At 44.0% G+C, this 24936-nt stretch overlaps 1 protein-coding gene across 1 annotated transcript in view; it reads left to right on the forward strand.

Annotated features, from left to right (window-relative positions):
- LOC115175059 (glutamate receptor ionotropic, kainate 2) overlaps positions 1-7838 on the forward strand; it is a 150494-nt gene extending 142656 nt beyond the window's left edge. The window contains exons 17-18 of the mRNA XM_029734217.1: positions 133-386; positions 4647-7838. Coding sequence (XP_029590077.1) covers positions 133-386; positions 4647-4811 — 419 coding nt within the window. The 3' untranslated portion in view covers positions 4812-7838. The remainder of the gene's footprint in view (positions 1-132; positions 387-4646) is intronic.
- Positions 7839-24936: the final 17098 nt, after the last annotated feature.

The raw sequence follows: 24936 nt of genomic DNA on the forward strand, positions 1-24936 counted from the left end.
CCTATGTAATATAGAAGCACTGAACAATACCTAGTCTTTAAATGAATTCACTTCAAAACTAATATCATTCACTTTGCAGTTTTATTTATTTATATAGTTTCTCAGATCTTCTGTCCTTTTTGTCCCCTCCAGGCTCTCCGTACCGGGACAAGATCACCATAGCGATCCTGCAGCTGCAGGAAGAAGGGAAGTTGCACATGATGAAGGAGAAGTGGTGGAGGGGGAACGGTTGTCCGGAGGATGAGAAGAATAAGGAGGCTAGCGCTCTGGGGGTGCAGAACATCGGGGGTATCTTCATCGTGCTGGCTGCAGGGCTGGTGCTGTCTGTGTTTGTGGCCGTCGGAGAGGTCCTGTACAAGTCTAAACAGAACGCTGAACTGGAGAAGGTGAGATTTATAGGCTTCGTAGAGCATTATATCACTGTAAACTAATGTACTGTTAAACTAAAGTTGATTTGGAATTTACGGTAACATACTGTACCTTTTTGAACAGTAACTTACACGTAACAGGCTGCCAGTAAGTTACCGTAAAAACAGGATTTTCTTTTTACAGTGTAGGTGTCAAAGGGAAAACATATTTTAAGAAATGTTAGCAAATGTATTGAAAATAAAATACATAAATATCTAATTTACATAAGTATTCACACCCCTAAGTCAATACATGTTACAATCACATTTGGCAGCGATTACAGCTGTGAGTCTTTCTGGGTAAGTCTCTAAGAGCTTTCCACACCTGAATTGTGCAACATTTGCCCTTTATTATTAAACAAATTCTTCAAGCTCTGTCAAATTGGTTGTTGATTATTGCTAGACAACCATTTTCAGGTCTTGCCGTAGATTTAAATAGATTTAAGTCAAAACTAAATCGGACACTCAGGAACATTCACTGTCCTCTTGGTAAGCAACTCCAGTGTAGATTTGGCCTTGTGTTTAAGGTTTTTGTCCTGTTGAAAGTTGAATTAATCTCACAGTGTCTGGTGGAAAGCAGACTGAACCAGATTTTCCTTTAGGATTTTGCCTGTGCTTAGCTCTGTTCCATTTCTTTTTTATCCTGAAAAACTCCCCAATCTTTAATGATTACCAGCATACCCATAACATGATGCAGCCACCACTATGCTTGAAAATATGGTGGGTCTTATAAATGTCTGATATTATTTCATTGTCAATCAACAACTGAGATGATCAGATAGATTGGTTATGATGCTATAAGGTTATGATGTTATGTTATGAGGTTACGATGTTATAAGGATAAAATGTTATAAGGTTACGATGTTATAAGGTTACGATGTTATAACTTTACGATGTTACGATGTTATAAGGTTACGATGTTATAACTTTACGATGTTACGATGTTATGATGTTACGATGTTACGATGTTATGAGGTTACGATGTTATAAGGTTACGATGTTATAAGGTTACGATGTTATAAGGTTATGATGTTATAAGGTTATGATGTTTGATGTTATGAGGTTACGATGTTATGAGGTTACGATGTTATGAGGTTACGATGTTATGAGGTTACGATGTTATGAGGTAACGATGTTATAAGGTTACGATGTTTGATGTGATGAAGTTATAAGGTTATGATGTTATAAGTTTACGATGTTTGATGTGATAAGGTTACGATGTTATAAGGTAATGATGTTATAAGTTTACGATGTTTGATGTGATAAGGTTATGATGTTATGATGTGATAAGTTTACGATGTTTGATGTGATAAGGTTATGATGTTATAAGGTTATGATGTTATAAGGTTACGATGTTATGATGTGATAAGGTTACGATGTTATGATGTGATAAGTTTACGATGTTTGATGTGATAAGGTTACGATGTTATAAGGTTATGATGTTATAAGTTTACGATGTTTGATGTGATAAGGTTATGATGTTATGATGTGATAAGTTTACGATGTTTGATGTGATAAGGTTATGATGTTATAAGGTTATGATGTTATAAGGTTACGATGTTATGATATGATAAGGTTATGATGTTATGAGGTTACGATGTTCGATGTTATAAGGATAAGATGTTATAAGGTTACGATGTTATAAGGTTACGAGGTTATGATGTTATAAGTTTACGATGTTATAAGGTTACGAGGTTATGATGTTATAAGGTTACGATGTTATAACGTTACAAATTTATAAGGTTACAATGTTATGATTTTAGAAGGTTACAATGTTATGAAGTTACGATGTTATGAGGTTACGATGTTATGTTATGTGGTTACGATGTTATGTTATGAAGTTACGATGTTATAAAGTTACGATGTTATGAGGTTACGACGTTATGTTATGAGGTTACGATGTTATAAAGTTAAGATGTTATGAGGTTACGATGTTATGAGGTTACGATGTTATAAAGTTACGATGTTATGAGGTTACGATGTTATGAGGTTACGATGTTATGAGGTTACGATGTTATGTTATGAGGTTACGATGTTATAAAGTTACGATGTTATGAGGTTACGATGTTATGTTATGAGGTTACGATGTTATGTTATGAGGTTATGATGTTATGTTATAAGGTTACGATGTTATAAGAAATGTTATGTCCTCTAGGCCACCAAGTTGGTGGTAAAAGCACACTTTTCTCATGTTCTCACCCTCTTTTCTCATGTTCTCGCTCTGTCCTCCACATCCCTCTCCCCTCTTCACTTCCCACTCTTGCCCTCTATCCTTCCCCTCTCTCCTTGCCAGCTTCCTTTCTCCCCTATTCACCTCCCTCTTCACCGTCCTCTCACTATTCACCTCCCTCTTCCCGTCCTCTCACTATTCACCTCCCTCTTCCCCTTCCTCTCACTATTCACCTCCCTCTTCCCCGTCCTCTCCCTATTCACCTCCCTCTTCCCCGTCCTCTCACTATTCACCTCCCTCTTCCCCTTCCTCTCACTATTCACCTCCCTCTTCCCCTTCCTCTCACTATTCACCTCCCTCTTCCCCGTCCTCTCGCTATTCACCTCCCTCTTCCCCTTCCTCTCGCTATTCACCTCCCTCTTCCCCATCCTCTCGCTATTCACCTCCCTCTTCCCCGTCCTCTCACTATTCACCTCCCTCTTCCCCGTCCTCTCGCTATTCACCTCCCTCTTCCCCGTCCTCTCACTATTCACCTCCCTCTTCCCCGTCTTCTCGCTATTCACCTCCCTCTTCCCCGTCCTCTCGCTATTCACCTCCCTCTTCCCCGTCCTCTCACTATTCACCTCCCTCTTCCCCGTCCTCTCGCTATTCACCTCCCTCTTCCCCGTCCTCTCACTATTCACCTCCCTCTTCCCCGTCCTCTCGCTATTCACCTCCCTCTTCCCCGTCCTCTCACTATTCACCTCCCTCTTCCCCGTCTTCTCACTATTCACCTCCCTCTTCCCCGTCCTCTCCCTATTCACCTCCCTCTTCCCCGTCCTCTCACTATTCACCTCCCTCTTCCCCGTCCTCTCACTATTCACCTCCCTCTTCCCCGTCCTCTCGCTATTCACCTCCCTCTTCCCCGTCCTCTCACTATTCACCTCCCTCTTCCCCGTCCTCTCGCTATTCACCTCCCTCTTCCCCGTCCTCTCACTATTCACCTCCCTCTTCCCCGTCCTCTCGCTATTCACCTCCCTCTTCCCCGTCCTCTCACTATTCACCTCCCTCTTCCCCGTCTTCTCACTATTCACCTCCCTCTTCCCCGTCCTCTCCCTATTCACCTCCCTCTTCCCCGTCCTCTCACTATTCACCTCCCTCTTCCCCGTCCTCTCCCTATTCACCTCCCTCTTCCCCGTCCTCTCACTATTCACCTCCCTCTTCCCCGTCCTCTCCCTATTCACCTCCCTCTTCCCCGTCCTCTCACTATTCACCTCCCTCTTCCCCGTCTTCTCACTATTCACCTCCCTCTTCCCCTTCCTCTCACTATTCACCTCCCTCTTCCCCGTCCTCTCCCTATTCACCTCCCTCTTCCCCGTCCTCTCACTATTCACCTCCCTCTTCCCCGTCCTCTCCCTATTCACCTCCCTCTTCCCCTTCCTCTCGCTATTCACCTCCCTCTTCCCCTTCCTCTCCCTATTCACCTCCCTCTTCCCCGTCTTCTCACTATTCACCTCCCTCTTCCCCTTCCTCTCACTATTCACCTCCCTCTTCCCCGTCCTCTCACTATTCACCTCCCTCTTCCCCGTCCTCTCACTATTCACCTCCCTCTTCCCCGTCCTCTCCCTATTCACCTCCCTCTTCCCCGTCCTCTCACTATTCACCTCCCTCTTCCCCGTCCTCTCACTATTCACCTCCCTCTTCCCCGTCTTCTCACTATTCACCTCCCTCTTCCCCGTCCTCTCACTATTCACCTCCCTCTTCCCCTTCCTCTCACTATTCACCTCCCTCTTCCCCGTCCTCTCACTATTCACCTCCCTCTCACCTCTCTTCTCTCCTCTGCCTCAACCTCTCTACAACTCTCCCCTCCCCTTTTACCCTATCCTCCTCCTCTCCCTCCCTCTCACCCTCTACCAGGGTAGTCTCAATGTATCAGTGGGTTAGACCATGGTACTGACAAACTCCAGTGTGGGTTTGATTCCTGCATGGACTACATAAACTGATTATCTGTCAGTTAATGTTGCCAGTTCTGTACGTATTTTACCCTCAATCCTCTTCCTCCCTGTCCCCTCCCCTATCCCCCTCTCCAGCGCTCCTTCTGTAGTGTCATGGTGGATGAGTTGCGTGGCTCCCTGAAGTGCCAGCGGCGCCTCAAGCAGAAGCCCCAGCCGCCGGTCATCGTCAAGACCGAGGAGGTCATCAACATGCACACGTTGAATGACAGGAGACTGCCGGGCAAGGAGACCATGGCGTGATGGGGGTCAAAAGGTCAAGAAAAGGTCAAAACACCCGTCAAAGACAAACACACAACCAGAGGATCTGGAGGGGTTGAATGAATGTTGACGCAATGTTAACGTAACCCGAAACTATATTGCATTTGCCCCAGCTTTGGTAGTATGGTAGAGATGTTTCCTGTGGAAATGTAGACTGTCACCTCACTGTGACCGACGCTTTGTGAAAGAGACTTTTTGGAGGATTGTGGGGACAAGTTAAAGGATTGTGAGGTGGATGGATCTTTGAGATGGATCTCAATGGGGATTAAAAGGGAAGAACTCAAAATGCAGGTCTGTTGAGACTGTCTTCACAGTCAGTGACTTGACACACACACACAGAAACACACCTGTTCAGAGCATCACACTACACCTTGAGACCATAACATCCCAAGAAATGAGTTGTTGTTTTTCTGTTAATGTCATTTACACTATTGTCAAATCTGTGTGTGTATGTGTGTGTGTCCAGTCGATCAAAATGGATCTCACTACAGGTGATTATGATATGGAATGTTACAAAGTGCCAAATGTTGAATAAGAACTGTATAAAGAAAATAGAAAGGATAACCAGTTTCTAAAATATGTATTTATTTCATTTTAAATCATTGATGTTGATTGATCTCCCTAATACTCATTGTTTATCTTCTGTAATGCCTTTATTGTGGCAAAGTTTGGCCATCATAAAGAACTGACATATTACTTTCAATGCCTCCACAAACATGCTGTACAGTGTCAAAAATAACATTACAGTCTGCCATTTTGAGTCAATATCCACTGTTTAAAGGCAGGATTTCTACAACAACAAAACATCTTTTTGTATGCAGACAAAGTTTTGTAGTACTTTCTATCAGAGTAGCATTCTCTGTGGACTTCACATTCTGTATGTAGCAGGTGCCAACTTGGGTGCCAACTTGGGGTGTCAACTCCTAATTCTGACTACTGGTGATTCAGGGCCCTCCCCCGGTGTGGGGCCTTCTCACTGTGCCGTGTAGGGCCCCTCTCTCCTCCTCTGTCATAGGGCCCCACTGTCTGCTCTATGGGGCCGTTCTACAGCTGCCTCCCCATCTCCCTGCTAAACCTAGCTTACATAGCTACACAGTGGTTGTCTCAATCATTGGAACTCCTTTCCTCTATGACCACTGATCTGGTAGGACTTGACAGGTGGAAGCAAATTGGTAAAAACCTATCCAGTCTTTCATCTATTAATGGTCATGAAGGATGAAAGGTGTGCTCATTCAGAGTAGGATGAAGTTGCCCCTAGATGCTGATAGTGGGTCACTTTTGCATTTCCCCACTAATGGTTAAAGAGTGGCTGAACTCACCGATTCCATATGTTTCTCTGCTGCTAATTAAGAAAAACGAGATTTGAGTCTTGGGGTTGTTGTTCGATGTGGGTGTGTTATGTTCACTTTATCGTACCCTTGCAGTTACTGTTGTTTGTCCCTCTAGAGTCACGGTAGCAACAATATAGCCACTAGCACTTCCTCAAAATAGTCCGAATTAATCTAAGATAAATCAAGAAATATGTAATGAATTTTGACGTTTTTGCGAAGGATTTAATTTTTTTTACATCTTGCTAAGGTGTTTGGTGCAGTATTTCAAAAGTTAAAAGATGTGCATGAAAAAGTCAGTGGACTGCAGACAGTATTGAGACAGCTGCTGCTGGCTGCGCTCAGGACTGATTTCTGAGAACACGTCTACAACTTCATCATCAGCAAGCTGTTGAGCTATCGTAAATAAAGCACAAGCTGCTACACAGTGTTTATCAGTGCCCAAAATCACTAGCTAGATAAGTTCCATCTCTGTGTATGTCAATGAAGCTCATTAGTAGTAGTAAGCAGACAAATAGAGCCGGCAGGCCACGTTAGCTAAATCAGCTTATCAAGCCGCTGGCGAGTGGTGACGTGATGTGCTTCGGTGCCGTTTCGTTTTTTTACAACTTTCTCACTATCTATTACCACAGTGTTGGTCTGGCAGTCTGTCAGTCTGTCTGTCTGTTTATCTGGCAGTGTTTCATAGGGAGTCACGTTACAAAACAGGTCACGGCTGGACACAAGACGCTCGACAATGGGTTTTAATATTGGCAAGTGGCAGTTGAGATGCAAGTGCGCATCATCTCAATTTCTTTTTGCCCAAAACACTTGCAGACACTATGAAACACATCAGAAAACAGTCACTCCTTAAAGGGCTTTGGGGCCAAGTGTTCTTTCAACGTAACATTGCTGATGTCTTGTCTTATGTGAACCAGTCCAAGTCCGAGGCGCTGCCTAATGGACAGAGTTGTCTCACTGTCTGGAGGTTCACTGCTATGATTGGATAGAGTGCAATCAGCGCAGCTGATTCTCCGTGCATTCTCCCTAGGTGTTACCATCCCGTGTTAGTGGGAAAGTGGGCATGTAATCCAAACCAAACGCTCATGTAATTTGTGACGACCTCAGTTACACAAATCTCACAAAATTCAGTTTTGGAATATACTGACCCAAATTATTCTACGTACACTTTTTAATCAAGTGGCACTGGAATAAATGTTTCTGACTAATATTGATGCCGCACAGAGAAGTTGTTTTTTTGCGTTCAGTTGCCCTTTGAGGTTAGGATTGGGGAAGGGGAAGCTGATCCTGATCTGGGCCTAGGGGAAACTTCACCCTGGAGCGTCTCATTCCTTAAAGGGTCCATCCCCAGAAAAGAACATGCAAAATACAAAGGTTGATGTTTTTGAAAATATTTGTGCTGTACATGAATGAATGAAAGTAGAATTTATGAGTAATTTCAAGAAACCATTTAGGAACAATAGAGGGGGTTCCATGCGTTGTTTTTGTTCTACCAGTATTGCTTGTCATTTTCTACCTGCTAGATTCAGTGGTACAACGTGTAATGGTTGAATAATCATTTGGAAGATTTATCAGAAAATATCCAATTGTATTGTCCCCCCAGAAATTAGGTAATAGAATTTATTTGACATTGATGCAAGGTTTTACAAAAAAATATAATAAAAAAACTCATAACTATTCATTCGTTTTTGATACTATATTTATCTTTGTAAACTGTTTAACCTTTATTGTTGCTGTGTGTGTGTGTGTGTGTGTGTGTGTGTGTGTGTGTGTGTGTGTGTGTGTGTGTCCGTCCGTCCGTCCGTCAGTCCAAGATCAAATCTACATATTTAAGTCCACACAATTAAGTCATTCTGATGCATGAATAACAAGAACATATATGTGTATTCTGTCATAGGTCCCCACAGAGCGTGTGCGTGTATAGAACTCCTTGATAAAGCTTTCCTGTACATGGGTCTCCACGGAGCCCTCCTTGGGGTGTCAGCGCAGGGCCATGGCTTCATCACCACTGAGGCCAATTCAGGGCCAGGTAACAGGCCAGGAAGGTGCCTGTTCTGCCTACACCAACCTTACAGTGGATCGCCACCGGTTGGGAACAACATCATGGGTCAGTTAGTTATCGGGTACCTACTGTATTAGGGTACCTGATACTTATATAAGGACCTATAACACATAACATATTCAAAACCCGAACATACTGCATTCATAAGCAGTACATAAACATGTCATATATCCACAACTGTTTATACTGTTTGTCATATATTGCAGTTGTTTGATAGCTTATGCACTGCTTTGGATGCAATGTGTATGAGCTCTGAATATGTTATGAAGCTCTTAGATAGATAACCTTCAGGTTAGGTGTGTCGTGGAAATTTCAATACTGAGTTAGACTTAGACAATTATTCAAGCAATCATCTTTATTTAACATAGATTAATTATTGTAATAATGAAGCCGTCGAACGCACACTCTGAAGTGTGTGTTGCTGAGAGCTTAACATTTACAGAAATGCAGCGTTCTTTTTTATAAGGGAAGGGGGATACCGAATCGGTTGTCCAACTGAAATGTGTCTTCCACATTTAACCCAAACCCTCTGAATCAGAGACGTGTGGGGGGCTGCCTTAATCAACATCCACATAACTGTCTTGCTCAGGGGTAGAACAACAGATTTTTTACCTTGTCAGCTCAGGGATTTGATTCAGCAACCTTCCGATGACTGCTACCTCCCGCCCTTATATAGTAGACCTAAACATGCTTAATCATGGCTGGTTCCACCCCTCCCATGCAGACCAAGGGGCATCATAAGTCACTCTGGGTTCATCTTTTGGTCATCTGCCTCTGGTGTTGTTTTTAACCCCACCTTGTCTTAGTTTCCCAGATGCCAGGATTATTAGGAATACTGAGGTGTTTGTTCTGCTCCTCCAGGCTCTCTCTATCTCAGTGACACACACCACATCTTGTCTATGGAATGCAGGCTCAGTCTGACCGGAGACATCTCCCTCACATGCACCACTAATCATAGAATGGAATGTGGCTGTTGGTTTTTATCACCAAGACATCAATCATTTGTCAGCTCAAGCTATCTCTAGTAAAATCATACGCCCAGATTAGCTGCAGGGTGCTAGAGTGGAGACCATAAAACACAGCATTAGTAGGACAGAAATATCTTACTGTTGGTTAAGTAAATAATTGTTAAATATCCAACAAATAAGGTAAATATGTAATTTTTCTGTCACAGGTGCTGCCAAATAAGCACATACATACCTCCCCTCTGGCTGGATTTTCTTGTTGTTGTGGGGGTAGCAAGCCTAACTTCTTGCAATTCAACACATTTTGCCATGAGCCTGAGCGAAAATTTTGCTTTTTTAAAGCTAATTTCCTGCAATTCTAGACATTTTGCCATGGGGCAGAGATAATGTTTTTTCAGTTTCATAGCTAATCTCATGCTATTCTACACATATTGCCATGAGGCTGAGAAAATGCTGCAGTTTTAAAGCTAATTTCCTGTAATTCTAAACATTTTGCCATGCTTATGGCGTGTTCTTGTGCTATCTGGGGGCCCCAGGCTTTTTTTTTTGTATTTTATTTAACCTTTATTTAACTAGGCAAGTCAGTTAAGAACACATTCTTATTTTACAATGATGGCCATAACCCTCCCAATACCTGGATAACGCTGGGCCAATTGTACTCCGCCCTATGGGACTCCCAATCACGGCCTGTTGTGATACAGCCCGGGATCAAACCAGTGTCTGTAGTGACGCCTCTAGCACTGAGATGCAGTGCCTTAGACCGCTGCGCAGACTCGGGAGCACTACCCACAAGAAGTTTCCTGGTCTCACTGAGTTGATAATGAAATGAGACAAATGGTTTCCTGGTCCCACTGAGTCGCTAATGAAATGAGACAAAAGGTTTCCTGGTCTACTGAGTCGCTAATGAGACGAGACAAAAAGTTTCCTGGTCTCACTGAGTTGCTAATGAGATGAGACAAAAAGTTTCCTGGTCTCACTAAGTCGCTAATGAGACAAAACAAAGAGACCTTAAAGAGATAGTTCACTCCAAAATCAACGTCTGAAGAATGTTTGGAGATCCCAAACAAGGTGAGTGAACTGAACTGTCCCTTTAAACGTACAGGTAAACTCATTCTGTGTTTAGTCTAGTTCAGCTCATTAGTTAAGTTTTCCTACTTATTATGTGGGTGTCATTCTTGTACACCAGAAATAGTTTTGATAGAAAAGGAAAAATGGTATTACCATATCTAATATTACATTACACATTACAATAGGCTTCATCATCCTCATCCTACCAGAAAGATGGCCCAAATAGAATGAAAATAAACAGAGCCCAACGGGTGGTGGAGTCAGGACAGGATAACAACTATGATGGCTTTGGTTACGGGGGCCTTAAATATGTCTGCCAGAATGCACTGTGGGATGCGTGTCATCGTGGCATATCCACTCAGCGGTCACTGAGCCCGCAGGTGTTTCACAATCCACCCGGGATGTTGCCTGGGACAATTAGCAAAAGAGAAAAGGAAATCTTAGAATATTGTGGGAATGTTTTCAGTTCTTTGATGGCAATGTATCAGCCAGAAAGACGATCATCCATTCATAGATATCCAACAATTTGTAAAACTTTTCTTTTTACAACCAACAGGATTACTGTTTTATCTAAGTGTTCTATCATCATCACTATGGATGTCACATATTATGACTGTCTGAGAGGACAGAGAAAAAATGTCTGGAATCGGGTGAAGGGAAATCAGGTAGAATATATGAGGATATTTAGCGTGAGGCGGTGAAGTTCTAGGGAAAATAGTCTGTCTGTCTGTGTGTTTACATCTCTGCCCATCTGCCTGTCTTTACATCTGTCTATCTGCCTTTCAGCATGTCTGTCCTTCCGTCTGTCTGTCCGTGCAGCCACAGAGGTAAGTGTAATCTGACAAGTGCCGTTCTTGAAGGTTGTTATTTCTCCCGCAAATGGGGAGAGGTTCAGGATTTTTCTGACAGCGTACATTCTGAAAGTAATGATTAATAGCGTTTTCCAAGGCACAACAACAGGAGCGAAACCACCCGCTCTGCCCTCCACAGTGACAGGGAAGGTCAGGGAATGTGCCAGTGCATTCAGTGGGGAGCGAGTTAGTCTGTCACACTTATTTCCATCACATTACGGCTTCTCGATGGTGTATGGCTTCTGTTGGGAAAGTATCCTCCTTGTACAAGGTCTTGGATGTTACACACAAACAGGAAGGAGAATGATATGTCGGTGTTGGAGAAGTTCAAGTGCGTAAACGTCTTTCGTTTCATAATGTTTGTTCCAATTGCTTAGCCTACCAACTGTCCATGGCCCAGGAGAAAATGAAAAGGTCAAAGAAAAATACTGCAATTTCTCCATTTAGCTATGGCACCGTGAGTACTCAGAGTCCAGGGATATATATAATTCTATAAACCAGGACAAATGGCCTCAACTGTCTTTTGATGTGTCTTGGTAGGTTGGAAGGACACAAGTGACACAGCTCCAATATGTTCCAACCCCTGGTAAGCATATAGTACCTTGAATACCTCACTGGGATAGATTGGGATAGATTGGGATAGATTGGGATAGATTAAGATAGATTGGGATAGATTGAGATAGATTGGGATAGATTGGGATAGATTGAGATAGATTGGGATAGATTAAGATAGATTGGGATAGATTGGGATAGATTGGGATAGATTTCCAAATCAGTCTCAAACTAATGCATGCATGACAACACCTTTCTCAGTCATTTTATATATTATTATTTTGTACACCTCTGCAAACATGCTTTTCCTCCATTCAGCATTTTCAATATGAAATCCCGGGGAAATGCAATAACAAGGGGAATCACTGCACCAGCTAGCTGAGCAAGGCAAACATTGTTGGTTTAAATGTGATGATTTGGTACGCATTAGGGGTTTTCTCTCTGTGTCTGGGCAGAGATAGCATGGGGACAACATTAGGGGTTTTCTCAACAGTGGCATGTGTCTGGGCAGAGATAGCATGGGGACAACATTAGGGGTTTTCTCTCTGTGTCTGGGCAGAGATAGCATGGGGACAACATTAGGGGTTTTCTCAACAGTGGCATGTGTCTGGGCAGAGATAGCATGGGGACAACATTAGGGGTTTTCTCAACAGTGGCATGTGTCTGGGCAGAGATAGCATGGGGACAACATTAGGGGTTTTCTCTCTGTGTCTGGGCAGAGATAGCATGGGGACAACATTAGGGGTTTTCTCAACAGTGGCATGTGTCTGGGCAGAGATAGCATGGGGACAACATTAGGGGTTTTCTCAACAGTGGCATGTGTCTGGGCAGAGATAGCATGGGGACAACATTAGGGGTTTTCTCTCTGTGTCTGGGCAGAAATAGCATGGGGACAACATTAGGGGTTTTCTCAACAGTGGCATGTGTCTGGGCAGAGATAGCATGGGGACAACATTAGGGGTTTTCTCTCTGTGTCTGGGCAGAGATAGCATGGGGACAACATTAGGGGTTTTCTCAACAGTGGCATGTGTCTGGGCAGAGATAGCATGGGGACAACATTAGGGGTTTTCTCAACAGTGGCATGTGTCTGGGCAGAGATAGCATGGGGACAACATTAGGGGTTTTCTCTCTGTGTCTGGGCAGAGATAGCATGGGGACAACATTAGGGGTTTTCTCAACAGTGGCATGTGTCTGGGCAGAGATAGCATGGGGACAACATTAGGGGTTTTCTCAACAGTGGCATGTGTCTGGGCAGAGATAGCATGGGGACAACATTAGGGGTTTTCTCAACATTAGCATGTGTCTGGGCAGAGATAGCATGGGGACAACATTAGGGGTTTTCTCTCTGTGTCTGGGCAGAGATAGCATGGGGACAACATTAGGGGTTTTCTCAACAGTGGCATGTGTCTGGGCAGAGATAGCATGGGGACAACATTAGGGGTTTTCTCAACAGTGGCATGTGTCTGGGCAGAGATAGCATGGGGACAACATTAGGGGTTTTCTCTCTGTGTCTGGGCAGAGATAGCATGGGGACAACATTAGGGGTTTTCTCAACAGTGGCATGTGTCTGGGCAGAGATAGCATGGGGACAACATTAGGGGTTTTCTCAACAGTGGCATGTGTCTGGGCAGAGATAGCATGGGGACAACATTAGGGGTTTTCTCAACATTAGCATGTGTCTGGGCAGAGATAGCATGGGGACAACATTAGGGGTTTTCTCTCTGTGTCTGGGCAGAGATAGCATGGGGACAACATTAGGGGTTTTCTCAACAGTGGCATGTGTCTGGGCAGAGATAGCATGGGGACAACATTAGGGGCTTTCTCAACAGTAGCATGTGTCTGGGCAGAGATAGCATGGGGACAACATTAGGGGTTTTCTCAACAGTGGCATGTGTCTGGGCAGAGATAGCATGGGGACAACATTAGGGGGTTTCTCTCTGTGTCTGGGCAGAGATAGCATGGGGACAACATTAGGGGTTTTCTCAACAGTAGCATGTGTCTGGGCAGAGATAGCATGGGGACAACATTAGGGGTTTTCTCAACATTAGCATGTGTCTGGGCAGAGATAGCATGGAGACAACATTAGGGGCTTTCTCAACATTAGCATGTGTCTGGGCAGAGATAGCATGGGGACAACATTAGGGGTTTTCTCAACATTAGCATGTGTCTGGGCAGAGATAGCATGGGGACAACATTAGGGGTTTTCTCAACAGTGGCATGTGTCTGGGCAGAGATAGCATGGGGACAACATTAGGGGCTTTCTCAACAGTAGCATGTGTCTGGGCAGAGATAGCATGGGGACAACATTAGGGGTTTTCTCAACAGTGGCATGTGTCTGGGCAGAGATAGCATGGGGACAACATTAGGGGGTTTCTCTCTGTGTCTGGGCAGAGATAGCATGGGGACAACATTAGGGGTTTTCTCAACAGTAGCATGTGTCTGGGCAGAGATAGCATGGGGACAACATTAGGGGTTTTCTCAACATTAGCATGTGTCTGGGCAGAGATAGCATGGAGACAACATTAGGGGCTTTCTCAACATTAGCATGTGTCTGGGCAGAGATAGCATGGGGACAACATTAGGGGTTTTCTCAACATTAGCATGTGTCTGGGCAGAGATAGCATGGGGACAACATTAGGGGTTTTCTCAGCAGTAGCATGTGTCTGGGCAGAGATAGCATGGGGACAACATTAGGGGTTTTCTCAACAGTGGCATGTGTCTGGGCAGAGATAGCATGGGGACAACACTAGGGGTTTTCTCAACAGTGGCATGTGTCTGGGCAGAGATAGCATGGGGACAACATTAGGGGGTTTCTCTCTGTGTCTGGGCAGAGATAGCATGGGGACAACATTAGGGGTTTTCTCAACAGTGGCATGTGTCTGGGCAGAGATAGCATGGGGACAACATTAGGGGTTTTCTCAACGGTAGCATGTGTCTGGGCAGACAGCAGAGATGGGAACACGTGTTTGTGTCTGCCCTTGTGTGTGTGTGTGTCCTCTCAGTATTCACTGTTCCTGCGTGGGGCTTATCATTTTTCCCACATATGCTCATGGGAAGGATAAAGCCCCCAACTTCCCTCAGGTAGGAATAAAAAAATTCAGCTAAAAATGATATTTGTGTCATGAAGCTGGGTTTCAGTATTTCATTGGGTTTCTCTCACAGTGCTGCTCTGCTCTATTCTCCCTGTGGCAGATGCGGTGTGGTATATGACAGCTGCAGAGTGGGAGAACACATCTTGCTAAATGATTCACGTTAGCAACTAGCGCTTCTCCACATTGCCCCAATGGAGTCTTTCATTGAGTGTGTGTTTTATGTGAAAACTTTTAATGCGCGCCAGCCACCTAGACAACTCCATCTTGCATCCGACACTAGCTTGTTAGATATGCCTGCCTGTTTTCTAGCTCTGGATTTAGTTGTTTATTTTGACTGGCTAAGGTAAACAGGTGGTCAATGCGAAATGCTGCATGGTCAAACTTTATGAGCAACTATTTTTGTTTCATGAGCTGAAATAAAAGGTCACAGAAATTGTCCATACGTACAAAAAATGTATTTCTCTCAAACTTTGTGCACAAATGTGTTTACATCCCTGTTAGTGAGCATTGTTTTCCTGAGGAGTATTTCTGTCTGTAATAAAGCCCTTTTGTGGGGAAAAACAAATTCTGTTTGGCGGGGCCTGGCTCCCCAGTGGGTGGAGTCATGTGTGTCCAGTCCATAGATTTAGGGCCTCATTTATTTATTTATTTCAATTTACTGATTTCCTTATATGAACTGAACATCGGTGGTTACTTCTGACCAAACTAAAGTGTGACCATTTAAAGATGTAAGTTTAGAGCCCTGCACACTCAACACTATCTGCATAAAACTACGCAGATTACCTGGTTAAACTTTTCTTGGGGATTTACTTTGCCTAATTTCTCAACTACTACTGTAATTCAGGGAAAACAACAACATATCAGAAATAGCAGCCTTCTATTCCCTATACAGGCAACCACGAATGATCGATGATCCACAATGCTTCATGTCTCTCACACAGCTGAGTTCGCCTATTCTCACTGATGATCACATAGAATAGACTAGGACCCATCTGGAACCATTCATGTCTATGGAGGGAACAGGAAGTGAGTCATCCGAACGAACAGTGATTAGGGTGAATGGACAGTCCACAGTCACTCCTTAGACAGTCAGACTGCCATACGATGCCCGTGTAGATCAGTTGGTAGAGCACGGCACTTGCAATGCCAGGAGAGTGGGTTTGATTCCCGGGACCACTCATATGTAAAATTATGATGCACTTATGACTATAAGTCTCTTTGGATAAAAGCACCAGCTAAATGGCATATATTATTATATGGGTAGGAGCCTGACAAGGTACGTATTGGTGTCTGAAGCTACACCAATCCATCCAACATTAATGAGAGTAGACCTAAGCCTATAGCTGACTCCTTCGGTTAAAAGCATTCGATTTTGTAATGGCATAGGCCTCCATGGGTTTGTGTGCCCATGAGAACTGTTTTCACGGAGAATAATAATGACATGTTACGTAGGCATACAGTAGTTACATTGCATTTTCTGAGCTCTCCAAAATCTAGGAATCATTCAGGGTGACTGCCTTTCCTGCAGTCAAATGACCAAATCACCCTCTAGTGGGCTTATTTGTGGAATGTTATTTATATTTTTCATTATTTCATTATTAATAATGAAAAATAAATAAACCGATGAATATCCTGTGTTTCTATGTCAAACGGTTTTGTTATTTCAGTCTTTTGTGACGTATATAAAGTGTAATATTGGGATGCAAACTCAAAATGTAATACATTTGTACTCTATATCTGACATGGTACAGGTGTTTTCTTGTTTTGGAGTCCATAACCATGTGTGTGAGGTGTATACTTTTGTTTCAAAGTAGATTTGTTTAAGACTACCAAGAAACACTTGAGTGACCTAGATTTAGCCCACTGCAGTAAATTACGTTTTGTTCTAATTCAATTGTAAAATGATTAACAATTACAAATAACACTGTCATAAATGTAATTCATGTAATGAAAGAAAGGTAGTGTTTTATGTCACACGATCTGTGAAGACAAAGCATTCAACTCATGAACTAGGGTGTAAACATGTTTTGATTCAACTCGTGTATTGTATTGAATGTAGGCTACCTGTTGTGTGTGTTCATGTGTGTAAAATGACCGGCACTGGAGTAGGCCTAGTGGAGGATAAACGCAACTAAATACAGTTAATCCACCTTTTTCAGAAAAATGAATTGAAAGTATAGCGAGCTTAACTTTTTTCACTGCTACTGGCAATCAGTTTACTCACCTATTTTTTGTTGTTAACACTACATCACTGGCTACCGGTAGGTCTATTTGATGTTGATGGTAACAGGCCTACACATTGTAGTCTAGTCAAGTAAATTGACCTGTGTGTTGGTGACCATCCCGTTTTTCCCGGGACAGTTTCAGACACATTTCAGGAGTACCGACATTTCAGGAGTACCGACATTTCAGGAGTACCGACATTTCAGGAGTACTGACATTTCAGGAGTCCCGACATTTCAGGAGTACCGACATTTCAGGAGTCCTGACATTTCAGGAGTCCCGACATTTCAGGAGTACCGACATTTCAGGAGTCCCGACATTTCAGGAGTACCGACATTTCAGGCTACAAAAAATATGAATTTGTCAGCAAGGCGCATCAATTAATGTAGACCTAATCAATGTAGACCTAATCAATGTAGGCATAATCAATGGCGATTGCTGAATGTCATTAGGCACCCTGTTGGTGTTTTGTAAACAGATGTCTATTTCCATTCACCAAATGGTGTTTAGATTATTTTGGAGTGGATGAAAATGCCAGGTAGCCTACTTTTTGAAGTGATTTGTTTGACAATCAGATGAAGCATCATGACTGGTTGTGTTCATGCCATATTTAAGGGTAATACATTTTTACTGTTAAATGTTAAAAGATTGTAAAAGTATGTCTTTATTATTAGACGCGCAAACGTGTGCACCCAATAGGACCCCACACTCTTAAATATCTATACCACAGAAGCATGATCTCCCACACTCTGCTTAAATAACTGAACCACAGAAGCATGATCTCCCACACTCTGCCTAAATATTTATACCACAGGAGCCTGATCCCCCACCACACTCTGCCTAAATATCAAATCAAATTTTATAGGTCACATACACATGGTTAGCAGATGTTAATGCGAGTGCTTCTAGTTCCGACCGTGCAGTAATATCTAACAAATAATCGAACAATTTCACAACAACTACCTCATACACACAAGTGTAAAGGAATGAATAAGAATATGTACATAAAAATATATGGATGAGCGATGGCCGAACGGCACAGGCAAGATGCAGTAGATGGTATAGAGTACAGTATATACATATGAGATGAGTAATGTAGGGTATGTAAACATTATATAAAGTGGCATTGTTTAAAGTGACCAGTGATACATTTATTACATCCAATTTTTTATTATTAAAGTGGCTAGAGATTTGAGTCAGTATGTTGGCAAGAGCCACTCAATGTTAGTGATGGCTGATTAACAGTCTGATGGCCTTGAAATAGAAGCTGTTTTTCAGTCTCTCGGTCCCAGCTTTTATGCACCTGTACTGCCCTCGCCTTCTGGATGATAGCGGGGTGAACAGGCAGTGGCTCAGGTGGTTGTTGTCCTTGATGATCTTTTTGGCCTTCCTGTGACATCGGGTGATGTAGGTGTCCTGGCGGGCAGGTAGTTTTCCCCCGGTGATGCGTTGTGCAGACCTCACTACCCTCTGGAGAGCCTTACGGTTGTGGGCGGAGCAGTTGCCGTACCAGGCGGTGATACAGCCCGAAAGGATGCTCTCGATTGTGCATCTGTAAAAGTTTGTGAGTGTTTTTAGTGACAAGCCAAATTTCTTCAGCCTCCTGAGGTTGAAGAGGCGCTGTTGCGCCTTCTTCACCACGCTGTCTGTGTGGGTGGACCATTTCAGTTTGTCCGTGATGTGTACGCCTAGGAACTTAAAACTTTCCACCTTCTCCACTACTGTCCCGTCGATGTGGATAGGGGGGGTGCTCTCTGCTGTTTCCTGAAGTCCACTATTATCTCCTTTGTTTTGTTGATGTTGAGTGTGAGGTTATTTTCCTGACACCACACTCCGAGGGCCCTCACCTCCTCCCTGTAGCCCGTCTCGTCGTTGTTGGTAATTAAGCCTACCACTGTAGTGTTGTCTGCAAACTTGATGATTGAGTTGGAGGCGTGCATGGCCACGCAGTCATGGGTGAACAGGGAGTACAGGAGGGGGCTGAGAACGCACCCTTGTGGGCCCCAGTGTTGAGGATCAGCGGGGTGGAGATGTTGTTTCCTACCCTCACCACCTGGGGGTGGCCCGTCAGAAAGTCCAGGACCCAGTTGCACAAGGCGGGGTTGAGTCCCAGGGTCTCGAGCTTAATGACGAGTTTGGAGGGTACTATGGTGTTAAATGCAGAGCTGTAATCAATGAACAGCATTCTTACATAGGTATTCCTCTTGTCCAGATGGGATAAGGCAGTGTGCAGTGTGATTGCGATTGCGTCGTCTATGGACCTATTGGGGCGGTAAGCAAATTGGAGTGGGTCTAGGGTGTCAGGTAAAGTGGAAGTGATATGATCCTTGACTAGTCTCTCAAAGCACTTCATGATGACGGAAGTGAGTGATACGGGGCGATAGTTGTTTAGCTCAGTTACCTTAGCTTTCTTGGGAACAGGAACAATGGTGGCCCTCTTGAAGCATGTGGGAACAGCAGACTGGGATAGGGATTGATTGAATATGTCCATAAACATACCAGATAGCTGGTCTGCGCATGCTCTGAGGACGCGGCTAGGGATACCGTCTGGTCCGGCAGCCTTACGAGGGTTAACACGTTTAAATGTTTTACTCACGTTGGCTGCAGTGAAGGAGAGCGCACAGGTTTTGGTAGCGGGCTGTGTCAGTGGCACTGTATTGTCCTCAAAGCGAGCAAAGAAGTTGTTTAGTTTGTCTGCAAGCAAGACGTCGGTGCCCACAATGGGGTTGGTTTTGTTTTTGTAATCCAGGATTGACTATAGACCCTGCCACATACGTCTCGTGTCTGAGCCGTTGAATTACGACTCTACTTTGTCTCTATACTGACGCTTAGCTTGTTTGATTGCCTTGCGGAGGGAATAGACATTTTACATTTTAGTCATTTAGCAGACGCTCTTATCCAGAGCGACTTACAGTAGTGAATGCATACATTTCATTAAAAAAAAAATTCCCGTACTGGTCCCCCGTGGGGATCAAACCCATAACCCTGGCGTTGCAAACACCATGCTCTACCAACTGAGCCACACGGGACATGCACCACAATAGCTACACTGTTTGTATTCGGTCATGTTTCCGGTTGCCTTGACATGATTAAAAGCAATGGTTCACACTTTAAGTTTTGCGCGAAGGCTACCATCAATCCACGGTTTCTGGTTGGGGAAGGTTTTAATAGTCACCGTGGGTACAACATCACCGATGCACTTGCTAATAAACTCGCTCACAGGATCAGCGTGTACATCAATGTTGTTGTCTGAGGCTATCCGGAACATATCCCAGTCCATGTGATCGAAGCAATCTTGAAGCGTGGAATTAGATTGGTTGGACCAGCGTTGAACAGACCTGAGCACGGGCGTTTCCTGTTTTAGTTTCTGTCTATAGGCTAGGAGCAACAACACTGAGTCGTGGTCAGATTTGCCGAAAGGAGGGTGAGGGAAGGCTTTGGATGTGTCGTGGAAGTTAGAGTAGTAATGATCCAGAATTTTGCCAGCCCGGGTCGCGCATTCGATATGTTGATACAATTTAGGGAGCCTTGTTTTCAGATTAGCCTTGTTAAAATCCCCAGCTACAATAAATGTAGCCTCAAGATATGTGGTTTCCAGTTTACATAGTCAAAATAAGTTATTTCATGGCCGTCGAGATGTCTGCTTGGGGGAGATATACACGGCTGTGATTATAATCGAAGAGAATTCTCTTGGTAGATAATGCGGTCGACATTTGATTGTAAGGAATTCTAGGTCAGGTGAACAAAAGGACATGAGTTACTGTATGTTGTTATGATCACACCACGACTCGTTAATCATAAGGCATACACCCCCGCCTTCTTCTTACCAGAGAGATATTTGTTTCTGTTGGCGCGATGCGTGAAGAAACCAGGTGGCTTTACCGACTCTGATAAGGTATCCCGAGTGAGCCATGTTTCCGTGAAACAGAGAATGTTACAATCTCGATGTCTCTCTGGAAGGCAACCCTTGCTCGAATTTCGTCTACCTTATTGTCAAGAGACTGGAGATTGACGAGTAGTATGTGGGGAGCGGTGAGCAATGTGTCCAAACTACAGTGCCTGACCAGAAGACCGCTCCGTCTGCCCCTTCTGCGACGCCGTTGTTTTGGGTCGCCTACTGGGATCCAATCCATTGTCCTGGGTGGTGGTCCAAACAGAGGATCTGCTTCGGGAAAGTCGTATTCCTGGTCATAATGTTGGTAAGTTGACATTGATCTTATATCCAATAGTTCTTCCTGGCTGTATGTAATAAGACTTAAGATTTCCTGCAATAACAGTGGAAGGAATAATATATAAAAAACAAAATACTGCATAGCTTCCTAAGAACCCGAAGCGAGGCGACCATCTCTGTCGAAGCCATCTGTCCGCCATCTGTCCTATACTACAGAAGCCTGATCCCCCACACTCTGCCTAAATATCTATACCACAGAAGCATGATCTCCCACACTCTGCCTAAATATCTATACCACAGGAGCCTGATCTCCCACACTCTGCCTAAATATCTATACCACAGAAGCCTGATCCCCCCCACACTCTGCCTAAATATCTATACCACAGGAGCCTGATCCCCCCACACTCTGCCTAAATATCTATACCACAGAAGCCTGATCCCCCCCACACTCTGCCTAAATATCTATACCACAGGAGCCTGATCCCCCCCCACACTCTGCCTAAATATCTATACCACAGAAGCCTGATCCCCCCCACACTCTGCCTAAATATCTATACCACAGAAGCCTGTCCCCCCCCCACACACTCTGCCTAAATATCTATACCACAGAAGCCTGATCAAATCAAATCAAAATCAAATCCCCCCACACTCTGCCTAAATATCTATACTACAGGAGCCTGATCCCCCCCACTCTGCCTAAATATCTATACCACTGGAGCCTGATCCCCCCCCCCCCACTCTCTGCCTAAATATCTATACCACAGGAGCCTGATCCCCCCCCCACACTCTGCCTAAATATCTATACCACAGGAGCCTGATCCCCCCCACACTCTGCCTAAATATCTATACCACAGGAGCCTGATCCCCCCACACTCTGCCTAAATATCTATACCACAGAAGCCTGATCCCCCCCCACACACACTCTGCCTAAATATCTATACCACATTAGCCTGATCCCCCACACTCTGCCTAAATATTGTCATGACGTTGCCCTCTTTGAGTACAGGGAGCACAGTTGACCCCCTCCCACTTGCACCATCCCCCTACCTACCTCTCCCTACCCAGGCCCTGTGAAGGCGGTCGTAAATTCCAAAGGAAATGTCCTGCCAAACAGGCCACAGTCTTGAGACAGAGTGGGTTTTGTATAGAGAACAAAGGATTCTTCCACCTCACAGGATTGGAGAACCGAACGACATTTACGTTCTGGAGAAGGTATGAAAGATCGGTGAAGAATCCAGCTACAAACTGGTCCACTTGGTACAATTTTGTGAGGCTCATTAGAAACAATATTGCCATATTACCATAATAATGTTTATATAATAGCCTCAGCTATGGGACTTACATCTAAATTGTTGTATCAAATGTATTAATAAGGATAAAGCTATTTGGAATATGTTGAGACGCTATGTACTGATGTTAATGGGAGAGAATTGTATTTCTGTTCAAAAGCTTAACTCAGTCATCGGCACGCCCCCAGGGACACAGACAGGACCTGGCGTCATGTGACAGGCTGTTCTATGTTCAAGTATAAAACCCCCACCCTGATTTACTTTCTTCAGACCAGGCCTCCACTCCATTACGAGTTGGCCAATAGGTTTGACCATGCATCCCTCTACTTAACTTTAACCATACCACGTGGTTAAACTTTTAGACTATCGATACCGACAGAATAATAACAAGTCTTTGATATTAATTAATAGTCTGCAGCTAGAAATTTGATATCATCGAACGCGAAGACCAACGAAACATCCATTCTATAACGACATTAATGAATGTCGCTTTGAAAGATCCATTCTAACCGAGAGAGAGAGAGAGAGAACGCGGACAAAAACTCTCCAACAGGACAAAAACTCTCCAACAAGGATACCGATGACACATTGAGCGTAAATATATATTGATTGCAATTGTTCCCGAATGAGTGAGCGTTCATGTGCAAAGGATTAGCATATCAATTGTTAATATTTATCAACTCTGTAGGGTCTTCTCAGCTGACCCACCTTTGTTGGTTTAACAAGCCGCCATGCCGGTTTAGCCCACTAGGGCACATTACTCTACCAATTCTTTGTGACGATAATTACTGTTTGTAAACTTTCTGTGAATTACTTTGTTTAGTAAATAAATGATTTTAAGACAGTTGATGTATGAAGGATTTAGTAAAGACTGGGTTCGTGCAGATACAACAATTTACCACGTTTGGAATGAGACTGACGCGAGGTAAAATACACCATTTAAACCAGAAGATAATCGGCCTGTACTATAATATAATATATAATGTTATAATATAGGAAATTTATATTAGGAAAATTATAACTTTGTAATCTGAATATTTTCCTTGGTGCCCCGATCTCCTAGTTATTACAGTTAAAGGATTAATCAGTTTAATCGCGTGATAATAATTGCAGGGAGTTATTTTGATAAACATGTCTTCAGTATAATGGTGCCCAAAGACACGACAATATCTATACCACAGGAGCCTGATCTCCCACCACACTCTGCCTAAATATCTATACCACAGAAGCCTGATCCCCCACCACACTCTGCCTAAATATCTATACCACAGGAGCCTGATCTCCCACCACACTCTGCCTAAATATCTATACCACAGGAGCCTGATCCCCCACCACACTCTGCCTAAATAACTATACCACAGGAGCCTGATCTCCCACCACACTCTGCCTAAATATCTATACCACAGGAGCCTGATCCCCCACCACACTCCGCCTAAATATCTATACCACAGAAGCCTGATCCCTCACCACACTCTGCCTAAATATCTATACCACAGGAGCCTGATCCCCCACCACACTCTGCCTAAATATCTATACCACAGAAGCCTGATCCCCCACCACACTCTGCCTAAATATCTATACCACAGGAGCCTGATCTCCCACCACACTCTGCCTAAATATCTATACCACAGGAGCCTGATCCCCCACCACACTCTGCCTAAATATCTATACCACAGAAGCCTGATCCCCCACCACACTCTGCCTAAATATCTATACCACAGGAGCCTGATCCCCCACCACACTCTGCCTAAATATCTACACCACAGAAGCCTGATCCCCCCCCACACTCTGCCTAAATATCAATACCACAGAAGCCTGATCCCCCCCCACACTCTGCCTAAATATCTATACCACAGGAGCCTGATCCCCCACCACACTCTGCCTAAATATCTATACCACAGGAGCCTGATCCCCCACCACACTCTGCCTAAATATCTATACCACAGAAGCCTGATCCCCCACCCCACTCTGCCTAAATATCTATACCACAGGAGCCTGATCCCCCACCACACTCTGCCTAAATATCTACACCACAGAAGCCTGATCCCCCCCCACACTCTGCCTAAATATCTATACCACAGAAGCTTGATCCCCCACCACACTCTGCCTAAATATCAATACCACAGAAGCCTGATCCCCCCCACACTCTGCCTAAATATCTATACCACAGGAGCCTGATCCCCCCCCACACTCTGCCTAAATATCTATACCACAGAAGCCTGATCCCCCCACACACACTCTGCCTAAATATCTATACCACAGGAGCCTGATCCCCCACCACACTCTGCCTAAATATCTATACCACAGAAGCCTGATCCCCCACCACACTCTGCCTAAATATCTATACCACAGGAGCCTGATCCCCCACCACACACTCTGCCTAAATATCTATACCACAGGAGCCTGATCCCCCACCACACTCTGCCTAAATATCAATACCACAGGAGCCTGATCCCCCCACACACACTCTGCTTAAATATCTATACCACAGAAGCCTGATCCCCCA

Source organism: Salmo trutta, chromosome 35 (genome assembly GCF_901001165.1).
Source record: "Salmo trutta chromosome 35, fSalTru1.1, whole genome shotgun sequence".
NCBI classification, from domain to species: domain Eukaryota; kingdom Metazoa; phylum Chordata; class Actinopteri; order Salmoniformes; family Salmonidae; genus Salmo; species Salmo trutta.